This window comes from Grammomys surdaster, unplaced genomic scaffold, assembly GCF_004785775.1.
Source record: "Grammomys surdaster isolate TR1022 unplaced genomic scaffold, NIH_TR_1.0 65, whole genome shotgun sequence".
Classification (NCBI taxonomy): Eukaryota; Metazoa; Chordata; class Mammalia; order Rodentia; family Muridae; genus Grammomys; species Grammomys surdaster.
Genome location: NW_021604567.1, coordinates 14,960,289 through 14,978,262, shown reverse-complemented (window position 1 = coordinate 14,978,262; position 17,974 = coordinate 14,960,289). Strand labels below are relative to the sequence as shown.

General features: G+C 36.1%; 1 protein-coding gene across 1 annotated transcript in view; it reads right to left on the bottom strand.

Moving 5' to 3' along the window:
• Gpc6 (glypican 6) overlaps positions 1-17,974 on the bottom strand; it is a 994,843-nt gene that overhangs the window by 510,635 nt on the left and 466,234 nt on the right. The window contains exon 3 of the mRNA XM_028771963.1: positions 4,909-5,300. Within this exon, the coding sequence (XP_028627796.1) occupies positions 4,909-5,300 (392 nt within the window). The remainder of the gene's footprint in view (positions 1-4,908; positions 5,301-17,974) is intronic.

The following is a 17,974-nucleotide window of genomic DNA, read 5'->3' as shown; positions in this document are numbered from 1 at the left end:
CTCCTCCCTCTCCCTGTCACTCTCACTCTCCCTCTCACTCTCCCTCTCCTGCCTCTCCCTCTCCCTCTCCCTCTCCCTCTTCCTCCTCCCTATCCCTATCCCTATCCCAATCCCCCCCTCTCCCTTTCTGTTTCTATCTTTCTCCTCTCTCATCTGCCTGTATCTGTGTCTCTTTGTCTCCCTGTCTCTGTGTGTCTTTCTCTGTCTCTCTGTCTCTCTGTCTCTCTGTCTCTCTGTCTCTCTCTCTCTCTGGTGTGTGTGTGTGTGTGTGTGTGTGTGTGTGTGTGTGTGTGTGTCTATATCTGTGCATAGCTGACTTCTGGGGACTGAACTAAGGTCCTTAAACTTGAAAATACTTTGCTAATTGACCTACATTCCTGGCTAGGATGGTACTTGTATTAAAGAAATGAGAAAAACTCAAGTCTTCTTGTCTGTAAATGGAATCATTGGGAACCAGGCAAGAAACGAGAATAATCCCCATATTTGACTCTGTGATGAGTGACAGAAACTCATGTAATCAGACACTCTGTTAGGAAACCCTGTGTAATGTGTACAATTCCTGTAAAGCCTTTAGAGTAGCTGTTAGTACCCATGTTTCTGCCCAATAATGGGTCTACATAAAAGGATAAGAATAGCTCTTTAGTACAGTTAGAATGATGAAAAGCTAGTCTGCATCCATTGCTTTAATGTAGTAAATGCTACATTATCCAAGATGGTTCATACACTTATTTTAGAGCTTTGCCTGTTGTACCCACGAAATATTATTAAGCATAGTCTAGAGAAGGATTAGGAAGTTAAGGGGGGGTTGGTGAAGGGAGAATTCATAACTGCATTCCTAGCTCACTGATCACAGGTACAGGTAAAAAGAATCATAGTTGGACAACTGGTGAAGAATTATTTTACGTTTATTTCTTTGATAGAATAATCTTATTACACACACGTGTTACATGGAGACACCTAGTTAGTCCCCAATATATGTATCCATCTTAAATGGATGTGTAGGAATAACTTCAAGGGCTCCAGTGGATCTTTGATTGCTGTATGATACAACATAATTTACTCCATTATTTGTTTTTTGTTTATTTATTTATTCTGTTATGTAGTTGCCTCTTTCAGTCTGAAGTTTCTGAGTTTATACATTTGTTTATTATTTTATACTCTTCGGAATAGCATTGCTTAGCCTCCCATTGTTTGAGCTGTTTATAAATGGTATGTCGTCTTTGGTGACTTGGGTATTTTTTTCTTGAAATGAGTTTTTGTTTTCACACAGTGACCATGGTATAGTTCACTTACTTCTGTGCTTCACATGATTCAGTCATGTGGGAAGACCACTGTTCACATCATATAAATGTGGTAATTGAGATGTTTCTTGTTGAATGTTTGTTCAAAATGCTTTTCTGAACTTTTTTCTACATGTCCTCTTGGACACATGTGCAGAATCACTCTAGGGAAGAACAGTAGGCATATGGTATGGATGTAGTCAACTAGACAGGTGTTTTCAATTTGCTTAGCTGAAGTAAGGACGTTATACTCAGTGTAGAAAAGAATGAAAGATTCTGACACTCCATATTTTGGCAACTCTTGGTATACTCAAAAATGGAAATTTATGCAGAAAATAAATCCTAGTTCACTGATCATAGCTCTTCATTGGAGAATCGCATAATGCTTCATCTAGAGATTCAGCTGTAGTCAAACTAAATTTGCCAAATTTTTAGGCTAGGAAAAGCATCATTTGTATCTGCAAAATGGCAAGCAAAAGTCTAAAAAATAATTCTGTTGAGGCTCATAAATTAATCTTCTACTCTTTGCAAAGAAATTTCCCTATTATGTTGTCAAAACATTTGTCTCGCCCTCCTGTGTTTTGCCAAAGAAGTACATTTCCTAGTCAAAACAATTAATTAGAAGCCATTAATGATACCTTCAAACACTTAAGTTGTCACTGAAAATAAAATGAGACACCAGAGGGACTGTATTCTCAAAACATGATGAGGAGAGCAGCTGATGTCCCCTGAGAAATTTTACCTGAATCATGAAACTTCTGTGACCATACAATCAATTCCCAACCCTTCTATCAGCAGAACATGGAGACAGCTCAGATCTACGCAGGGCTTACACTTCAGATTCAATTCTTTCTCTGCCGCTCAATGTAGTTAACCTTTGTAATACTTTACAAAGTGGTTGAAGATCAATTACAGAACACATAGATACATTTCTTTTTTTTAATAAAAGAAAATGTAATATAACATAATGGGACAAAGTGAAAAATAAAACCACATCAATTTGGACAAGCAAACTGACATACAGAAAAGAAAGCAAAAGAAGGCATGAGAATCGGAAAGTCGCCATTTGTAAGCTCAAGAATTAGTGGATACATTTCTAACCTACTATGGATTATGTGAAAAATATGAGAAAAGGTGGAAACCCTAAACTTGAGTCATGAATTGTTTGACAGAAATTGCTCAGCTTCTTTGAAGTGATGTTCTATCTTCCTCTTATACACCCAACTCTCATCCATGTTCCCTTCCATGGTTACACATCAGCTTACCTTCCTCTCTAACCCAGACCAGTGAAGCCAAGATCTGTAGAGAAAAGTTATGTTTTACATTATATAAGCCACAAACTACATTCCAAACCTCTGCAGTTGTTGCTTAGGGGAAAAAAAGTGGTTTTGTGGGATACAACTCTTACAAATTCTTAAAATATCTGAAGGTAACTCTCTACTCATGGTTGGTCCCTGATGCCCTTCATCATAAAGAGGTACAGGTTACAGTTTGGTAAAGAGAGACCCCAGAGCATGCTGTTCTGTGAAATACTGAGGGAAGAACCATGCACAACTATTAGTGCCAACCTCCAAGAGACATGTGAAAACAGTCAGTAGACTACCTTAGCTACGTTACAGGAAAATGAATATATTCTTATCTACATGGAACCTTTCCAGATCATAATATATGAGTCCAGATGTTATTCATATTCAGGCAGAATCAGCACAAATAGGCAGAATACTGCACACACTGAGTGCACACACTGAGCGCACACACTGAGTGTACACACTGATCCATGATTGTTACCTCATACTTCATATGTACACTTCAAACTTCAACAAGGTTGATAGTCTCAGTGACTGTATTTTACCTTGATGTACTGGATAATAATTTAATTAAAATTATTTTTTAAAGCAAGATGTATTTTGGTAGGGCATATAGAATATCCTTTTTTTTTTACATACTTCCTTATATTTAACAGATCATAACACATCCTCTTGGAATCCTGCTTGACTGCCTTCCTATTAAACCACATCTAAGGAACTTGTTCCTTCAATAGGTCAAATATTGTTGATATCCAATAAAAACTGCATTAAACATCCTTGCTACATGACCTTTTATATCATTGCACTCCTTGTAAAAAGTCACTTTAAAAGCATTTTTTAAAAAATGTTTCCATATGCTGTAACATTTTAGAAACTGATAATTTTATAAAAAGTGATTGCTCGGAATTTTACAAGTCATTCCATAGAAAAATATTGTTAAGAATGTAGACTATACTGTCTTTAAGCCAAAATGTAAATAATGAGATAAAAAGAGAGAAAGCAGAAAGAAAGAAAGAAAGAAAGAAAGAAAGAAAGAAAGAAAGAAGGAAAGGAAGGAAGGAAGGAAGGAAGGAAGGAAGGAAGGAAGGAAGGAAGGGACTGTAGAGATGGCTGAGAGGTTAAAAGCCTTGGATGGACGTCCAGAGGTACTGAGTTCAATTCCTAGCCACCATGAGGTGGCTCATAACCATCTATAAGGGAATCTTGGGCCCTCTTCTTGCCTTGAAGGTGTACATGCAGGCAGAACACTTATATCTAATAAATAAATCTTTGAAAGAAAAAAGAAAGGAAGGAAAGAAGGAAGGAATGATAAAAAAGGAAGGGGAGCAACAACAAATATATTTCTGTGAAGTATTAAAATAAAAACCAAACCAAAACAAAAAAACCTCTATGGCTTTTGGCCACAAACCTGCAATAATAAAAAATACTGTTTGGCAATAATTTCTGTACAAATATGACCTTCTTTAAGAGACATAATACCAACCTTCTTTTATATATTGTTTCCTCTTTACTTCTTATATAAATCATCTTTTAAGCTGTTTGTAGGGCTGACCTCATAAACGGACAGGCCCACCTCATAAGAGCGGTTAAATGTCAAGGCAGGGCTTAAACACAAGCAGACACTCAGGAAGCGTTCAATGCGGAACGCCAATAGCCCAGGAGGATGGTTCTCCTGCATTAAAGGTTTACAGACATTATCCTCAAGGCAAGGCCCCAAAGTGGATTAGTGATTTATCTTTTTCATAAGTTCAACATGACACACGGTATGGAATTACAAAGATAACAGATGACCCAAAGGACGTCGGGACAGAACCTACACTTTGTATCCGTTAGTCCTCCTAATGTTCTTTGCCGCCACAGGTGCCATGCAAGGGCTCCATTTTTACCATCAAGGAGCCCTGTCACACTGATAAAGAAGAGATGGCAAGTGCCCCTATCCTGCCTCTACTTTCAGCATCTTTGGAGAATGTGTTTTTTGTTTATGGGAGTGGCACATTCTGAAACTATTTATCATCCCCTAAACGTTGATGTGGAGATACTAGTTGTAAGTCACCTTGCTTAAACAGTATCACCCATGAAAACTCACCTACATTGATGACAAATATTTACATTAATTGTGAAACCATATGGAATGGCTTGAAATTCCTTTTCTTTTAAAAAGGAGAAAAATCAGAATTAAGCTTGGGCGTGCACCTAACGCCTTTAAGAACAGAGCCCACTGGGAATGAGAATTTTTGCCTTAATTTGTTTTATAAACCTTTTATTTTTTTTTTTAAGGAAAAGAGGAAGATCAAGTAGAGAGACAGCATACTCTAAGTTACCTTGGAAACTCGGTTGGCAACTTCTCTGCCCACTGTCAGGCCCTGGACGAAGGTGCGAGCCGCAATGAAAGCACGGGTGACCTGAATCTTCAGTTTCCGTGGCACATCTCCAAATGGCTTCAGCTGGTCTGTGTACTTGCTTACACATTCCAGGTAGTCCTCGCTGAAGTGATACTGGGGGTTTATCAGCTGGAACATCCGTTCCAAGAGCCGAGCCCAGAAGTCATTGAGCATCTCCTCCAGGTTGACGTTACCTCCTGTGTAGTACCTCTTTAGCTCAGTGAAGAGGTCCTGGAATACCTCCGAATTCTGCATATACAGCATCCCATAGGTCCGGACAAACATGTCATTTAGGGACTTCTCTGCGTTTTCCAGCAGCTCGCGGAAAAATTCTGGAAAGCAAATAAGAAACTGTCATAAGCAAACGGATTATCTGTAGAAAACCTAAGATCACAACGTACCACCTTAATAACCATAACTACTTATAGATTTATTTATTTGGTGATGTTTATTTGGTGACTGTTTTCTTTATTTGATGGACACTCAAAACCTAGGCCCTCACATATGGTAGGCAAGTGCTCTACCACCGAGCTGCATTCTTCGTTCCACATAAGCACTTTGAATGCACAGCTGTACAGGGAAAACAATCCCATGATTAAGTCCTTAATAGAACATTGAGTGCAATGAACTTGATTTACATGGCTACTTTCTACTACACAAAGAAATCATAAGACCCCATGATTTTTAGTTTCTAAACACATCCTTTAATATCAGGACATTACCAATTAATGCCTTTCTAAAAATAACTCAATTATTCTTTCAAGTGTTATTAAATTTTAGAAAAAAGAAACTCATGATGTGATAGAAATTCAACATAAAGTAGGCTGCCAGTGTGATGAGCCAAGGTTCCTGATTAACATACTAACAAATGAATACTGAGAACCTCAGTCCCACTCCCCTTCTTCACTACGGGTTGTAGCAGTAGGTTACAACTCACTTAAGCTGATTGTATTTGGAAAGGGGTGTGCTAAAATTAATGCACTATTTTGGACTCTAATTCCTGTCAACTAATCAGCTGAAGAATGTCCAGAAACCCATGAAATTAAGTCACTTAACTATAAAGCTGTAAAGAACATAACAAAGACAGCCATAATGAACAAAAGTGCCATAGGATAGCTTGGCTTATCATAATAAGTATAAACTATCATTTTATAGAGCTTGAGCTAAATATTGACAGCTGGGCTTTCAGATTTGGAGTTCTTTAATGGAAAATATATGTCGTCCTACACTCATGTTAATGTTTCTAAATTTACGGGTACACTCACTTAGCCTGAAATGAAAATTACAGTCAGTGGACCCAGCCAGCCTAGCTAGTGTTCCTTCAGGCTGTCTAAAGAGGCAGTTCATGCTCACCAGAGATACTTAAGCACAGAAGTCCTTCAAGAATGAGCTCCTGGGGAAAACGCCTCTAAGGTTTTCGTCCCATTTTCAGAGTGTAAATTGGGTGAGAAGGGGCTAAGATGAGAAGATCCTTTGAGTTTACAGTAGTTCATGTTTCCAACTGCACTGTGACTGTGTGGCATCTCATCTCTCTCTGTACCTGGAAGCTGTGTCCTCCCTTATAAGTACAAGGACAAACGAAGGATCACAAATTTCAAGGGCTCTAAGTAGAAACTAGAAAACAACTCTTCTTCATGAGCCCTGGGCAATTCTTTCCCAAGCACAAAGAAGAAAGTTGATTCAGCCTCCTCTATGGTGTCTCTAGGAATTAATTTGATTTTTCTCAGAAGTTGGCTGTGTGAGTATTGAAGTCTAGAAGTTCCATTCAGATTTATATGAGATGAACATCTTCTAGGTAATAGATTTACATCCATAATGATTATACCATAATGATATATCTCATGCAGTTTCAAACAAGGCCAAAATAACAGCATTTACAGAGGACACTATTTACTTGACTTTCATGGAGAAAGAATAGTTTTATTTCATGTATTGGTATTTTTATTTTAGTAAAAAAGTAATTATTTATAAAATGTGTATAATTGGGAAACAGCTTCCTGGCCTTACAGATGTTAGCTAAGTATCATTATTACAATAGAATTTTTTGAATTTAAAGATTTTAATAAAGAGATAATTTTCCATAATTTGTAATGTATTTCCCTATAGCTTTTCTTTATTTACATTACTGTTCATAAGTGTAGACATTCTGTTTGTCACAGATGTATTAACATTTAAGAGATTATTTAGTCTTCATGGCTGACAGAACACTGTGTAATTTTTCTTCAAGCAAAAAATGTATTTTTATTTGTTCCCCAAAAGTAAAATTACTTGACATATTAATAAGAATCTATAATGAAAAATTAATATTTCTGTTTTGATCAGGACATATTAGGTTGTATATTGAAATATTATTATACTTACAAGCAAGTATGATGGTATATTAACAAAAATTTAAAAAGAATGTTTTAGAAAATGAAATGGAAACCACCCTGATTTAATGATTATGCACTATACATCGGTATCAAATTATCATAGTAACCATAGTACCCATAAATTTCTACAACTAAAACCTTAGATAAGAAAGCATGGATGGAAAGAGACAAACTTTTTAACCTTAAAGAAAATGAGTATTAAAGCAGATAATTATGTGTATTGTATGTCAGTTTGACTTATGATTTTATGAAATCAAATGCTTAACAAAGTATTTTCAGAAGTAGCTACCTAGTTGGTCCTAAAATAGTATAATAAAATATTAATATTCAATATTCAAGAATAAAAATAACCTAAGTAAATCTTTTTTATCTTGACACCAAGAACAAAGATGTCTTGGCTGTGCTAACCCAAGAAAAGGGTGAGAGGTATTCAGATTGTGAAAGAAGATAGAAAAGAATGAGAAAATTGCTGAATTGCAGAATACTAATAAAATGTGACCAGAATGTATATTTTAATCATGAACTATGAACAATTCAGTCATTTGTTTTCTTTTTTGATGTCAAATATTATGTTAGACTCTGTAATTAAAGAATTAATTTATTGGATACAGCGTAATACCTTATGCAATGAATAGTTAGTAATCAAGAGTGTGATGTAGTTTTACAAAGGAGAGGAACATTGTAGATGTATAGATAGGTAGATAGATAGATAGATAGATAGATGGATAGATAGATAGATAATAAAGATAGACAGACATATAGGCAGTGTAAGTGTAGAAATTAAGATATTGTAATTTAATTTATGTGACTCAAGAAACATTTTATTAGGTAAAACTTGGTGATATATGACTATTACTCAGCATCTGAAAAGTTTAGGAAGAAAGATCATGAATTCCAGGTGAGTCTGTGCTACTTAACAGTACACTATATCAAACAGAACACAATAGAAACAGAAGAAAGATAACAGTCATTAGACTCTAAGGTAATGTTTTTGTCTAAGGATGTGTCATCATCTGAAGTTGGCTACTAGCCTGACCGGTCTTCAAGAATAAAGTTTTTTTTGTTCAAAATCATTGCATGGTTTACAGGACTTATAGTCTTAGTTAATATTTTATTGAGAAAGACACTAATATATTGCTATTATAACATTACATTATACATTTTAGGTGTGATGAGAAATAGAGACCCAAGATAATGAAGCAAGAGTAGTGTCCACCAAAGACCACCCACATTTTATCTCCCTAAGGCCTGTAGACTTCTACCTTTTGAAAGGTGACTTTATGAACTAAGTATTTTATGTTTGGAAAATATTTGTTTCTCAGCAAATCAAACAAAATTGAGGTTTGGAAGCCATCTCATCCATTTTGCTGATGAAATGTTATATCCTAACACATCAAAGAGAATAAAATTCAGGTGAAGTAAAAAGAAAAGGCAATCTCCCTCCCTGTGATCCTTTGTTTAACAGAAAAGGGCAAAGCTCACATGTGAGTAAACCTCCAGTCAGCACATATTTTCATCATTGAGACACAGTTTGTCTGAACAAAATGCTATTTGATTTTTTTGTCTCTTTCCCAATCAGAAAATATAGATCAAAGCAGCTCAGGGGTCAGGGAATCTTCATGGGTGCACAAACGAACTTTCTCAGCCAGCATTAGCCTTGGGAGGATTCTATTCTATAGGGAGATCTCCATGAAAATATCTGTTTTCTGCAGGGCAGGCTGACATAAGAGAGAACATTGTTCTTCCAAAAGTAAGAGCATAAAATGGCTACTGCTTGAGAGACCAGAGGAGGAGCAAAACATCAATAGACATCAAGGGGTGTCCTAAGTACATCTCAGAAAAGTTTCAACTTAAACATCCAAGTGGATGATTAAAGGGAAAACCCCATGTAAGAGCAAAGGGAAGTAAAGAGATAGAGGGAAGGCAGGCTGATACATCTTGAACATTTATAAGCTGTAGGACACAGTAAAATCAAGCTAAAAGGCTGTATTAATGATACTACCGAGAAAAGGCATATTCTATGTATGGCAGCATGGAGACCATGCAGGTGAGCTGAAGCACCCTATGATATCGTGTCTACTCTTATTCTCCCACATATGCTTTGTCATTTAGTTTTGTGTGCTTGAGACAGGATTTCAAGTAGCCCTGCTTGGCCTCAAACTAGCAGTCTTTTCTTGGAGCCTCAGGTGCTGGATTATAGGTGTGTATCTTTACACGTGGTTCCTCATACTTACGGAATACTGTGTGGTAGGAATGATTCAGGGCCCTCAAGATAACTTACTGGATAAAGGAACCCCGGGACACAAAGCCTGGGGTGACTTGACCCTCATTACCAGGATCTACCTAGAAAAAGGAGACAAGCTCCTTGCTATACACATATGTGCGATCCTACACACACACACACACACACACACACACACACACACACACAAAATAAATAATAAAAATAAAATCATGAATATAAAAAGTAAAAGGAACATTTGTGCATGATAGTGTGAAACTACAAAACTGTAGAAGTCCAAAAAAAAGAAGAACTTTGTTGTTCCTGACAGCTGCAGCTACACAGGATGACGGATACAAGGTGTGCAGAGGTGAGCCTGATCCTGTACTTTTCCTTTAATCTCTTTTTCTCCACTCCCTCCCACTAAAATCATGATAAGTCAGACTTTAGCTGTGGAATCATTCAGATGAGGAGCTGTCTCGGAGGATAAAATGGCTTTCGAAGTGACGATATATCAATGATAAGATTCATACACGACATGGTCCTCACATACCTCCTCCATGACTTCTTCAAGCTCAACTGAATAGAAGAGTTGTTCCTCATTTTACAGCTAGCGAGCTGTCAGCTTTCAAAGCATTTCTTCTTTCAAAAAACAATCTCTTTCTTATACTATAACCAGATATGTCCACCAGGAACATGCTCATTCAAATTGTTGCATTAACGGAGGAAAATGGGCAGTGCCATGTATTTACATCTGTCTTCCACTTTGAGGGTAAACAAACGAACAACAATGACAAAACCCTGCATCATTCTTCAATGGGCTATGGCCTTCCACTCTCCAGGGGCTGTGATCCTATAAGTAAGTAAAAGCAACGATTGTTGTTGCTTAAGGCTTGAAGATGTCATGTAATGTCACACACAGCATGGCACTTGACAGTTGGATTCTACTCTTCTACTTCTGGAACCTCAATGTTGTCAGCACTGTTAAACTGAATTCTCCTTCCCAGGGCACCATGGGATATATGGGATATAATTAGCCTCTCTGCTTTTTCTTACTAGTGGCAGTAGCACAGCCTTCACTCTGGATGTCAACAAGAATGTCTACCATGTCCTCTGGGGAATACAATCATTCTCTCCACCTTAACCCTACCTGCTTAGGCCAAGTACATTTTGAGACATCATCATCCTTGGGGCTGATTTTTTTTTTAAATGACAAGTTATGTTTCACACAAAAGGAAATATAGGTGATATTCAGAATAAGATACTTAGAGGTTGATATTGAATTTCTATGCACATTACCTGTTAATCTTAAAAAGTGATGAAGTGAAGGAGTGACGGTAGCTAGATAGATAAACTTAAGTATTCATTTAAATGCAACCTGGTTCCAAGTTAGAGAGAGAGAGAGAGAGAGAGAGAGAGAGAGAGAGAGAGAGTCAGAGAGAGAGACATAGATCATAGATAGATAGATAGATAGATAGATAGATAGATAGATAGATAGATGATATAGAGATAGAGATAGAGAGAGACAGTGAGAGAGATGGGGTGGGAGGGGAGGGAGTTTAGGGACACTACTGACCTACTCTCCTAGAGTCCTCCAAAGGCAAATCTTTTTGCCTATAATCATTCAAACCCTGCCATGTTCCAAGTTTATAGCCATCTGCACATAAAAAACACACAGTGGCTTCTGTTCCACTGTGACAATGATTATTAATACTATCAATATTCCTTTATCAGAACTTGATCTCTTTCCCAATGCCTGCCACCATTCTTAAGCCTGCATTGAGAAAACTCTCTTTAGAGTTTTGATTTCATACTGATGTTTCAAATGACTGTGACTCTTTCATTATTTAGTTCTTCATAATAAAGTTAAAAATACCTAGCACATGAGAAGATGAAGAAGAAGAAGAAAAAGAAGAAGAAAAAGGAGGAGGAGGAGGAGGAGAAGGAGAAGGAGAAGAAGAAGAAGAAGAGAGGGGGAGGGGAGGGGAAGGGGGAGGGGAAGAAGAAGAAATAACCACTTTGAATAGATATTCTGCAAAATCTGCAAAATCATCTCAGGGATTTTTCTTAGATATCATTTAAGTTTTGTATGATGTAGATCTTTTGAATGCATTTTCAAAAATTATGGGATGGAAATTATATTCAAGGTAGAAATTATAATCTATAATTATTGATAAACAATGTAGGGGTATATATTTATTGATGATTGGCTACTTCTATTTCTCCTAACTCACATTGTCTACTACTCTATATGCTCTTATTTCTATGTATTCATAAATTATCCTAATGATGTCATAACAAGGATCATAACGGTTCTTTTTAGGAATCAATAGAAGCCTAGATGATTTCAAAGTGACAGAATGCAATATTAAAATTCTCTGTTTGAAGGATTATTGTAATCACGTTTCTGTTCCTTAAGTGAGAATTACGTAAAGAAGTATCACCCCTCACAGGACAAACTCCTTTAAAATTGAAAACAAATACAACAAAATGTATGTATTTACCTTTCTCATTTGTCTGAAATAAGTTAGCAGGATACTAGATATACAAAATTTTAAGTTAAGATTGAAAATGACTTTGGGTCAATGAATGAGGTGAATGACTAGACACAGACCTGAGAAGAGAGAGGCTTTACCTTTCAAAGGTATATGATTTGGTAAATATAAGTCTTACATACATTCTATGTAAATCAGATATAAGTTTTTCTATAGTGTTGAAGAAGAAACACAGGTTTTCAATGTTAAGTGAAATGTCACAGACTGAACATGAGCCCCAGAATATTGAGACAAGAAAGAATTCCAAGAAGAGAGTAGCTTTGTAGTTTATCCCCAGTCAGATTTTCACAGTGTGATCTGAACAACTAATGGGAAGTATTATAAATCCCTAAGAGAGTGGACACAACTATACTTAAGTCCAAATTGCAAAATATATTCTAAAGTTGTACATAAATTACTTACAAAATGATTTATGTGTATATAATTTCTGCCTCTAATATTAATTAGTTGATATAGGTAATTGGAATTGGGGAGTATACTCAAATCTCTAGAGTTCTATTTTCCACAAATAGTTTGCATCAATTAGAACACAGACTCAACATAAAACCTAAGATTTTTTTCTACGGTATGAAATAGTGACTAGCTTAGCAAGGAATGATAAAATATCAATGAAAATATGTCTCAATTTATGACAGATGTAAACTTATATAATATTATAACAGCACATATATTATCAATAATATATATCCAGAGGGGTATATTTCATATTCCTTTTAAGTTACATATTGGTCATATACTCTGATGATAGCACAATTAAGTCCTGTGACCCTGCACTAACATAGCTTAATACAGGTTTTAATTTAGAGAAAGCGATATCATTAGAATAACGGATATCTATATTATTTGTTTCAACGAAAGGAACCACAAGGATGAGTTCCTAATTCTTCTAAGCATGTCAAGGCCAAGACAAAGCCATGTGGGAAAGCAAGCCTACCACTGTCAGAGTTGACCTATAGTGATGTGTAGCTGAACAATACAAAAATGAATTTCTAATGATTTTATACATAGTTATGAAAGTGATCAAAATGAGCAGAGCATTGGAACTTAAAACTTTCATGTCCTAATTCAGTGTTCCCCGAGGAACATTTTCATAAAGGAGGCCAGGCTTGATCTTAAACATCATGGGTCCCTGAAGATGAGATGCCTATATTACATCTGTGGTTACTGAGAATCTGGCTAGCGAGAGTGTGTTTGCAGACACACCTGGAACACCACCCAGCTGTTTCTTCAACAGAACCCTCCTTCCTATCCCATTATTTAGTGGCTTGAACAGAAGCAAACCAGCAAACACTCTTCAGGAAGTACTTTGAGAATTTGTTCGATTTCCAGTCAGTGATCAAGAGCGAGGAATAGACATTATGCTTTTTCAATGTGTAAACCAGAAGCAAACAGAAACCCACAAATTATAAACAACATGCAAAAGAGACCATATGTGGCACCAAAGGTAGTAAACATCCAACACATACTAGAAAAGTTTTAATGGTCTCTGGGACAAGAGATAATACATTCTCACTCAGATATTTGAAGATAAATTCATTAAATATAGCTTTAATTTTTTATAGTCAAGAAGATAGTTGAGCCATTAGTCTCTTGGCTCTTGTATGAGTAGTGGGAATATAGTTTATTTTTCTGATATTATTTTCATTATATGTGTTAAAGTGTAGTTTGATAGCTCTGAGGTTTACTCATTGTTACATTCTCTCTTAAAGGCAAATGAAACGCAGAAACAAATTCTTGAATGTTTTCATTTTTAAAGAACTTAGATAATTTTATTGACTTAAAGGTGAAATGATTTAAATCCTTTCAAGTTTTAGTTCAATAAATTCCTACAAAATGCTTCAGACAAAACCCCAAATTATCCGTGGGATCTAAAATAGGAGATAAACCATAGAGGAAATGGTTATATCCAATTTTGAGGTTAGATTTTAAAAGCTACTTTTAAATGAAAGTTGGGTGTTTTTTAGACATATTATTATTATTTATTATTATCATTATTTTGGTCATGTGACATATCAAACCTCAGGCCTCTGGAGTGCTAGGTACGCACCCAAACATTCAGTCATACCCACTACATTATAAGCTTCCCCTTCATTGTAATTAATAACATTAGAAATGGGAACTTCTTCAGTACCTTGCAAATCTGTCAAATGCCCTATAAAATTTTCTTCAGAACTCAATGATTATTTTTATAACATTATAAACATATTATAAATATGTTATTAAGTACTTAAATATATAATTCAAAACCTACTCTCTATATTAATCTACAAGTATATTTGTTATATCATTCTTCCATTATGTGTTGAGAATTCTTACAAGTTAGATGTTGGTGTAAAATATAATTAAAAATTTAGCAATAGTATGATAGTATGCTAATTTATTAATAAGGACACCAATTAATGCACAACTAATATTGTAATAATGCATATTTAATGCATTACTCAGGTCAACTAACTCTGTCATTTTACATTTTCCTAATTTATCTAATCGACTAGACTTTTCCATGAAGACATCTTTAATGATAAATCATCAGTTTACAACCATAAGTGTTCATTAAAATTAGTCAATACCTTGCACCAAAGTCCCTCAATTTATTACCATTAATGTAAAGTCAGCAGAAAAGATTTAATGGAAGACAATTTTTCAGAATCTAGTGTGCAATGCAGGACCATCTGACAAGGGCAGATTTGTGATAACAAAGCAGGAAATAGTTGACTAGAATTCAGATTTCAGGAGGTGAAAAGTTTTCTATACTCAGTGAGCTTCCCACAGAGGGGATAGATAGATGCTTATATCTAGGTAGCTTAATTTTCCCAAATACATCTTTAAAGTAAGCAAGGCTGATTAGGGCTTCTGTGTTCTCTAGGTGGTACAGACACACTCTTAATTCCCACAATCATGAATTAAGTTTGAAATTTGCTGACAGTTCCTGCCACGAGCAAACCACTGTTCTGAGCCATGGCAAGTACTTGCTGTCCCTCCAGGCACTGCAGGAAACCAGCAGACACGTTCACAGTTCGTTTGCATTATTATATTATTCTTTTAGCTTTGTTCCACAAATACCCTTTAGGTCCTGCCCACAAGGCTGCTTCATTTTTCTCTTAAAGAAGGCATTAATCACGGCTTTAGACTAATCCATCACACACCTAAAGTAGAACTCTATCAGTGACAACTTAAAATTATTCCTATTTGGTTTTCTCAACTGAGAGAACTGATTTCCCACTGAAGGTGGTAGTTATATGTGGAGTGGTCCATTCGGTAATCTATGTTTCAGGGTTCACAACCTAATTCTTCCCAAGGTCATCATTCTTTGTTCACCGAACACTCTCTGGGGCAAAGGACTCCACCATGAAACCAACAAGAGGGAGCATGGGACAAGGAGGTAAGCTCAGTGTTCTAGTCAGCCCAGTGGGATTATGAAAACGGGACTCAGAGCTTGCTTCTTCTGTCACATTTGCCTTCATACAGTTTTCAACATCTGCTTTAAACTTTGAACTCACTTTTTACAGGGATGGAGCAGTAGTCCATGGTCAAGCGCACTTGCTGTTGTGTAGAGGACCAGAATTCAGTTCCCAACACCCAATATCAGACAGCTGTGACAACCTGTAACACCAGCTTCTAAGTACCTGATGCCCTCTTTGACCTCACAGCTCATCACACATGTGTGGCATTCTTTCTGGTGAGATGGCCACATACACATAAATTATTAAAAAAGGACACCAACTGGCTATCCAGTTCTAAATGGTCAGCCCTGATAACATATATACACAAGTCGTATATCAAGTAACAGGTTACATTATTGCAGGAATATATATATATACACACATATATATATATGTGTATATATATATATATTCCTATATAATATATATTTGTGTAATATAAATATCAATTCAGATATATAGACATATGTATATATAAGAATGTATGTTATGCATATATATTGAGGAATATGTATATACACACACACACACACATATCGAGATAGTATTAAAGAAAAGTATGCTGTACATTTGAAAGAGAGAAAGCCAGGTGGGGGCAACTCCTTTGTTTTCCATAATGTTGATTTTGATCAATACATGAGGGAGATTGCATGGGCTGAATGTTATACTGAACACACACACACTCATACACACACACACGCACACACACACATTCATACACACACAGGAGAAGCTCCAGGATACCAAGAGGCCATGACGGAATGTGCTTCTCTCATTTAGCTGTAACTCTGCAGAGCCATATAGATACACCCCAGGTAGGGTCCCTCTTTACTGACTCATCATCTGATGATAGGTTGACTCAAGACCAAGGGAAGAAAGGCACACACAGCATTTGGAAATGAAGAATAAGACTTACTTAACAGGACTTAACAGTCCTGGGACTAATTAATAGCCAAGGAAGAGAGAGAATGCATGAGCCAGAGTATGTAGGGCAGCATTTAAGCACAGAAAACAGACAATAGAAGCTAAAGACTCTGTGGAGGGCTGAACTGTACAGGCACAGGGATGCATGAAAAATCACATCAAAGTGTTATCTTAAAGCTAAAATTGTATGATATTCTTTCAGGTCCATCTGAAACTAGGAGTACTAGGAAGCTGTGAAATTTACTTGCTAACAGATGGCTAAACAATGGAAATCATACACAGTCAACTGTAATAGTTTTCAGTACTCTAGTTTGCTTTCCCTAATGACGGTTCTCAAATTGAGGCCACCACAAGCCAATACAATTTCAACATTCGTTAATATGCCGTCAGCCCAAATTAAAGACTTAGATGCAAATGTCTATAAACCTGGAGGCCTTGTTTATTTTCTTTGTGGAGATGTTGGTGGAGATTCAACAAACACAGTGTCTAATTGTAATAATGTTCAGAAGAACAGCAGTTGGCATGAAAAAGAGAGAAAAGCCAATGCCATCCACTCATCTCACTTACAGAATCTGTTGGGTAGGACTTGGAGGGAGCACAGACCCAACTCTCTTCTGTAATCCTTATCAGCAGCAAGTGGCCAGTGTAATGTGCACAGATGTCTCAGCTCAAAGGTAAGTGTCAAATGTCTGATGAATACATAAATGATATGGATCCTGATTCATGGCATATAAAATGAGACATAAGGAATTATATAAGAGCCAACCAACCATAAGTGAATTGGTTTATGGTTGGCCTAAATATGCTTAAAGCTCTTTAAATTTATTCTGGCAGAAATTTACAGATTTTCTTACAGTAGTTTTGGAATTACTATTTTTGATAATATAATTACATCATCTGGCTTTGTCTTTTCCTCCCTCCAGTCCCACCCACATACACCCTTCCTGCTCTCTTTCAAATTCATGGCATCTATTTTCATTAATTGTTGTTATACACATGTGGATATATATATATATATATATATGTATATGTATATGTATATGTATATGTATATGTATATGTATATGTATATGTATATGTATGTCATAAATATATATAATATCATATATTCATAAATTCATAATTATAAGCTGCTCAGTTTGTGTAGTGCCACTTGTATCTACATTTTTAGAGCTGATTATTTGGTATCAGATAACCAGTTGGTATGATGTCCCTTGGGAAGACAATTTTTTTTCTATTCAGCCTTATTAACTTACCTATAGTTTGTATAGGATTGGAGCTTTATGCTCTTTTAAGTGAAAATATAAGATTGAAAATTATAAGTCTGTGATAAGTTGTTTGACCCGTGTGTGAGAAGCCCTAGGTTTCATGGCCAGTACCAAGGAATAAGTTTAAAAGACAAACAAACAAACAAACATGGTATTCATGTTTGGATGGTGGCTATTTTCCCTATAAAATCAATTATATAAAGATACTAGAAATAATCCTCCT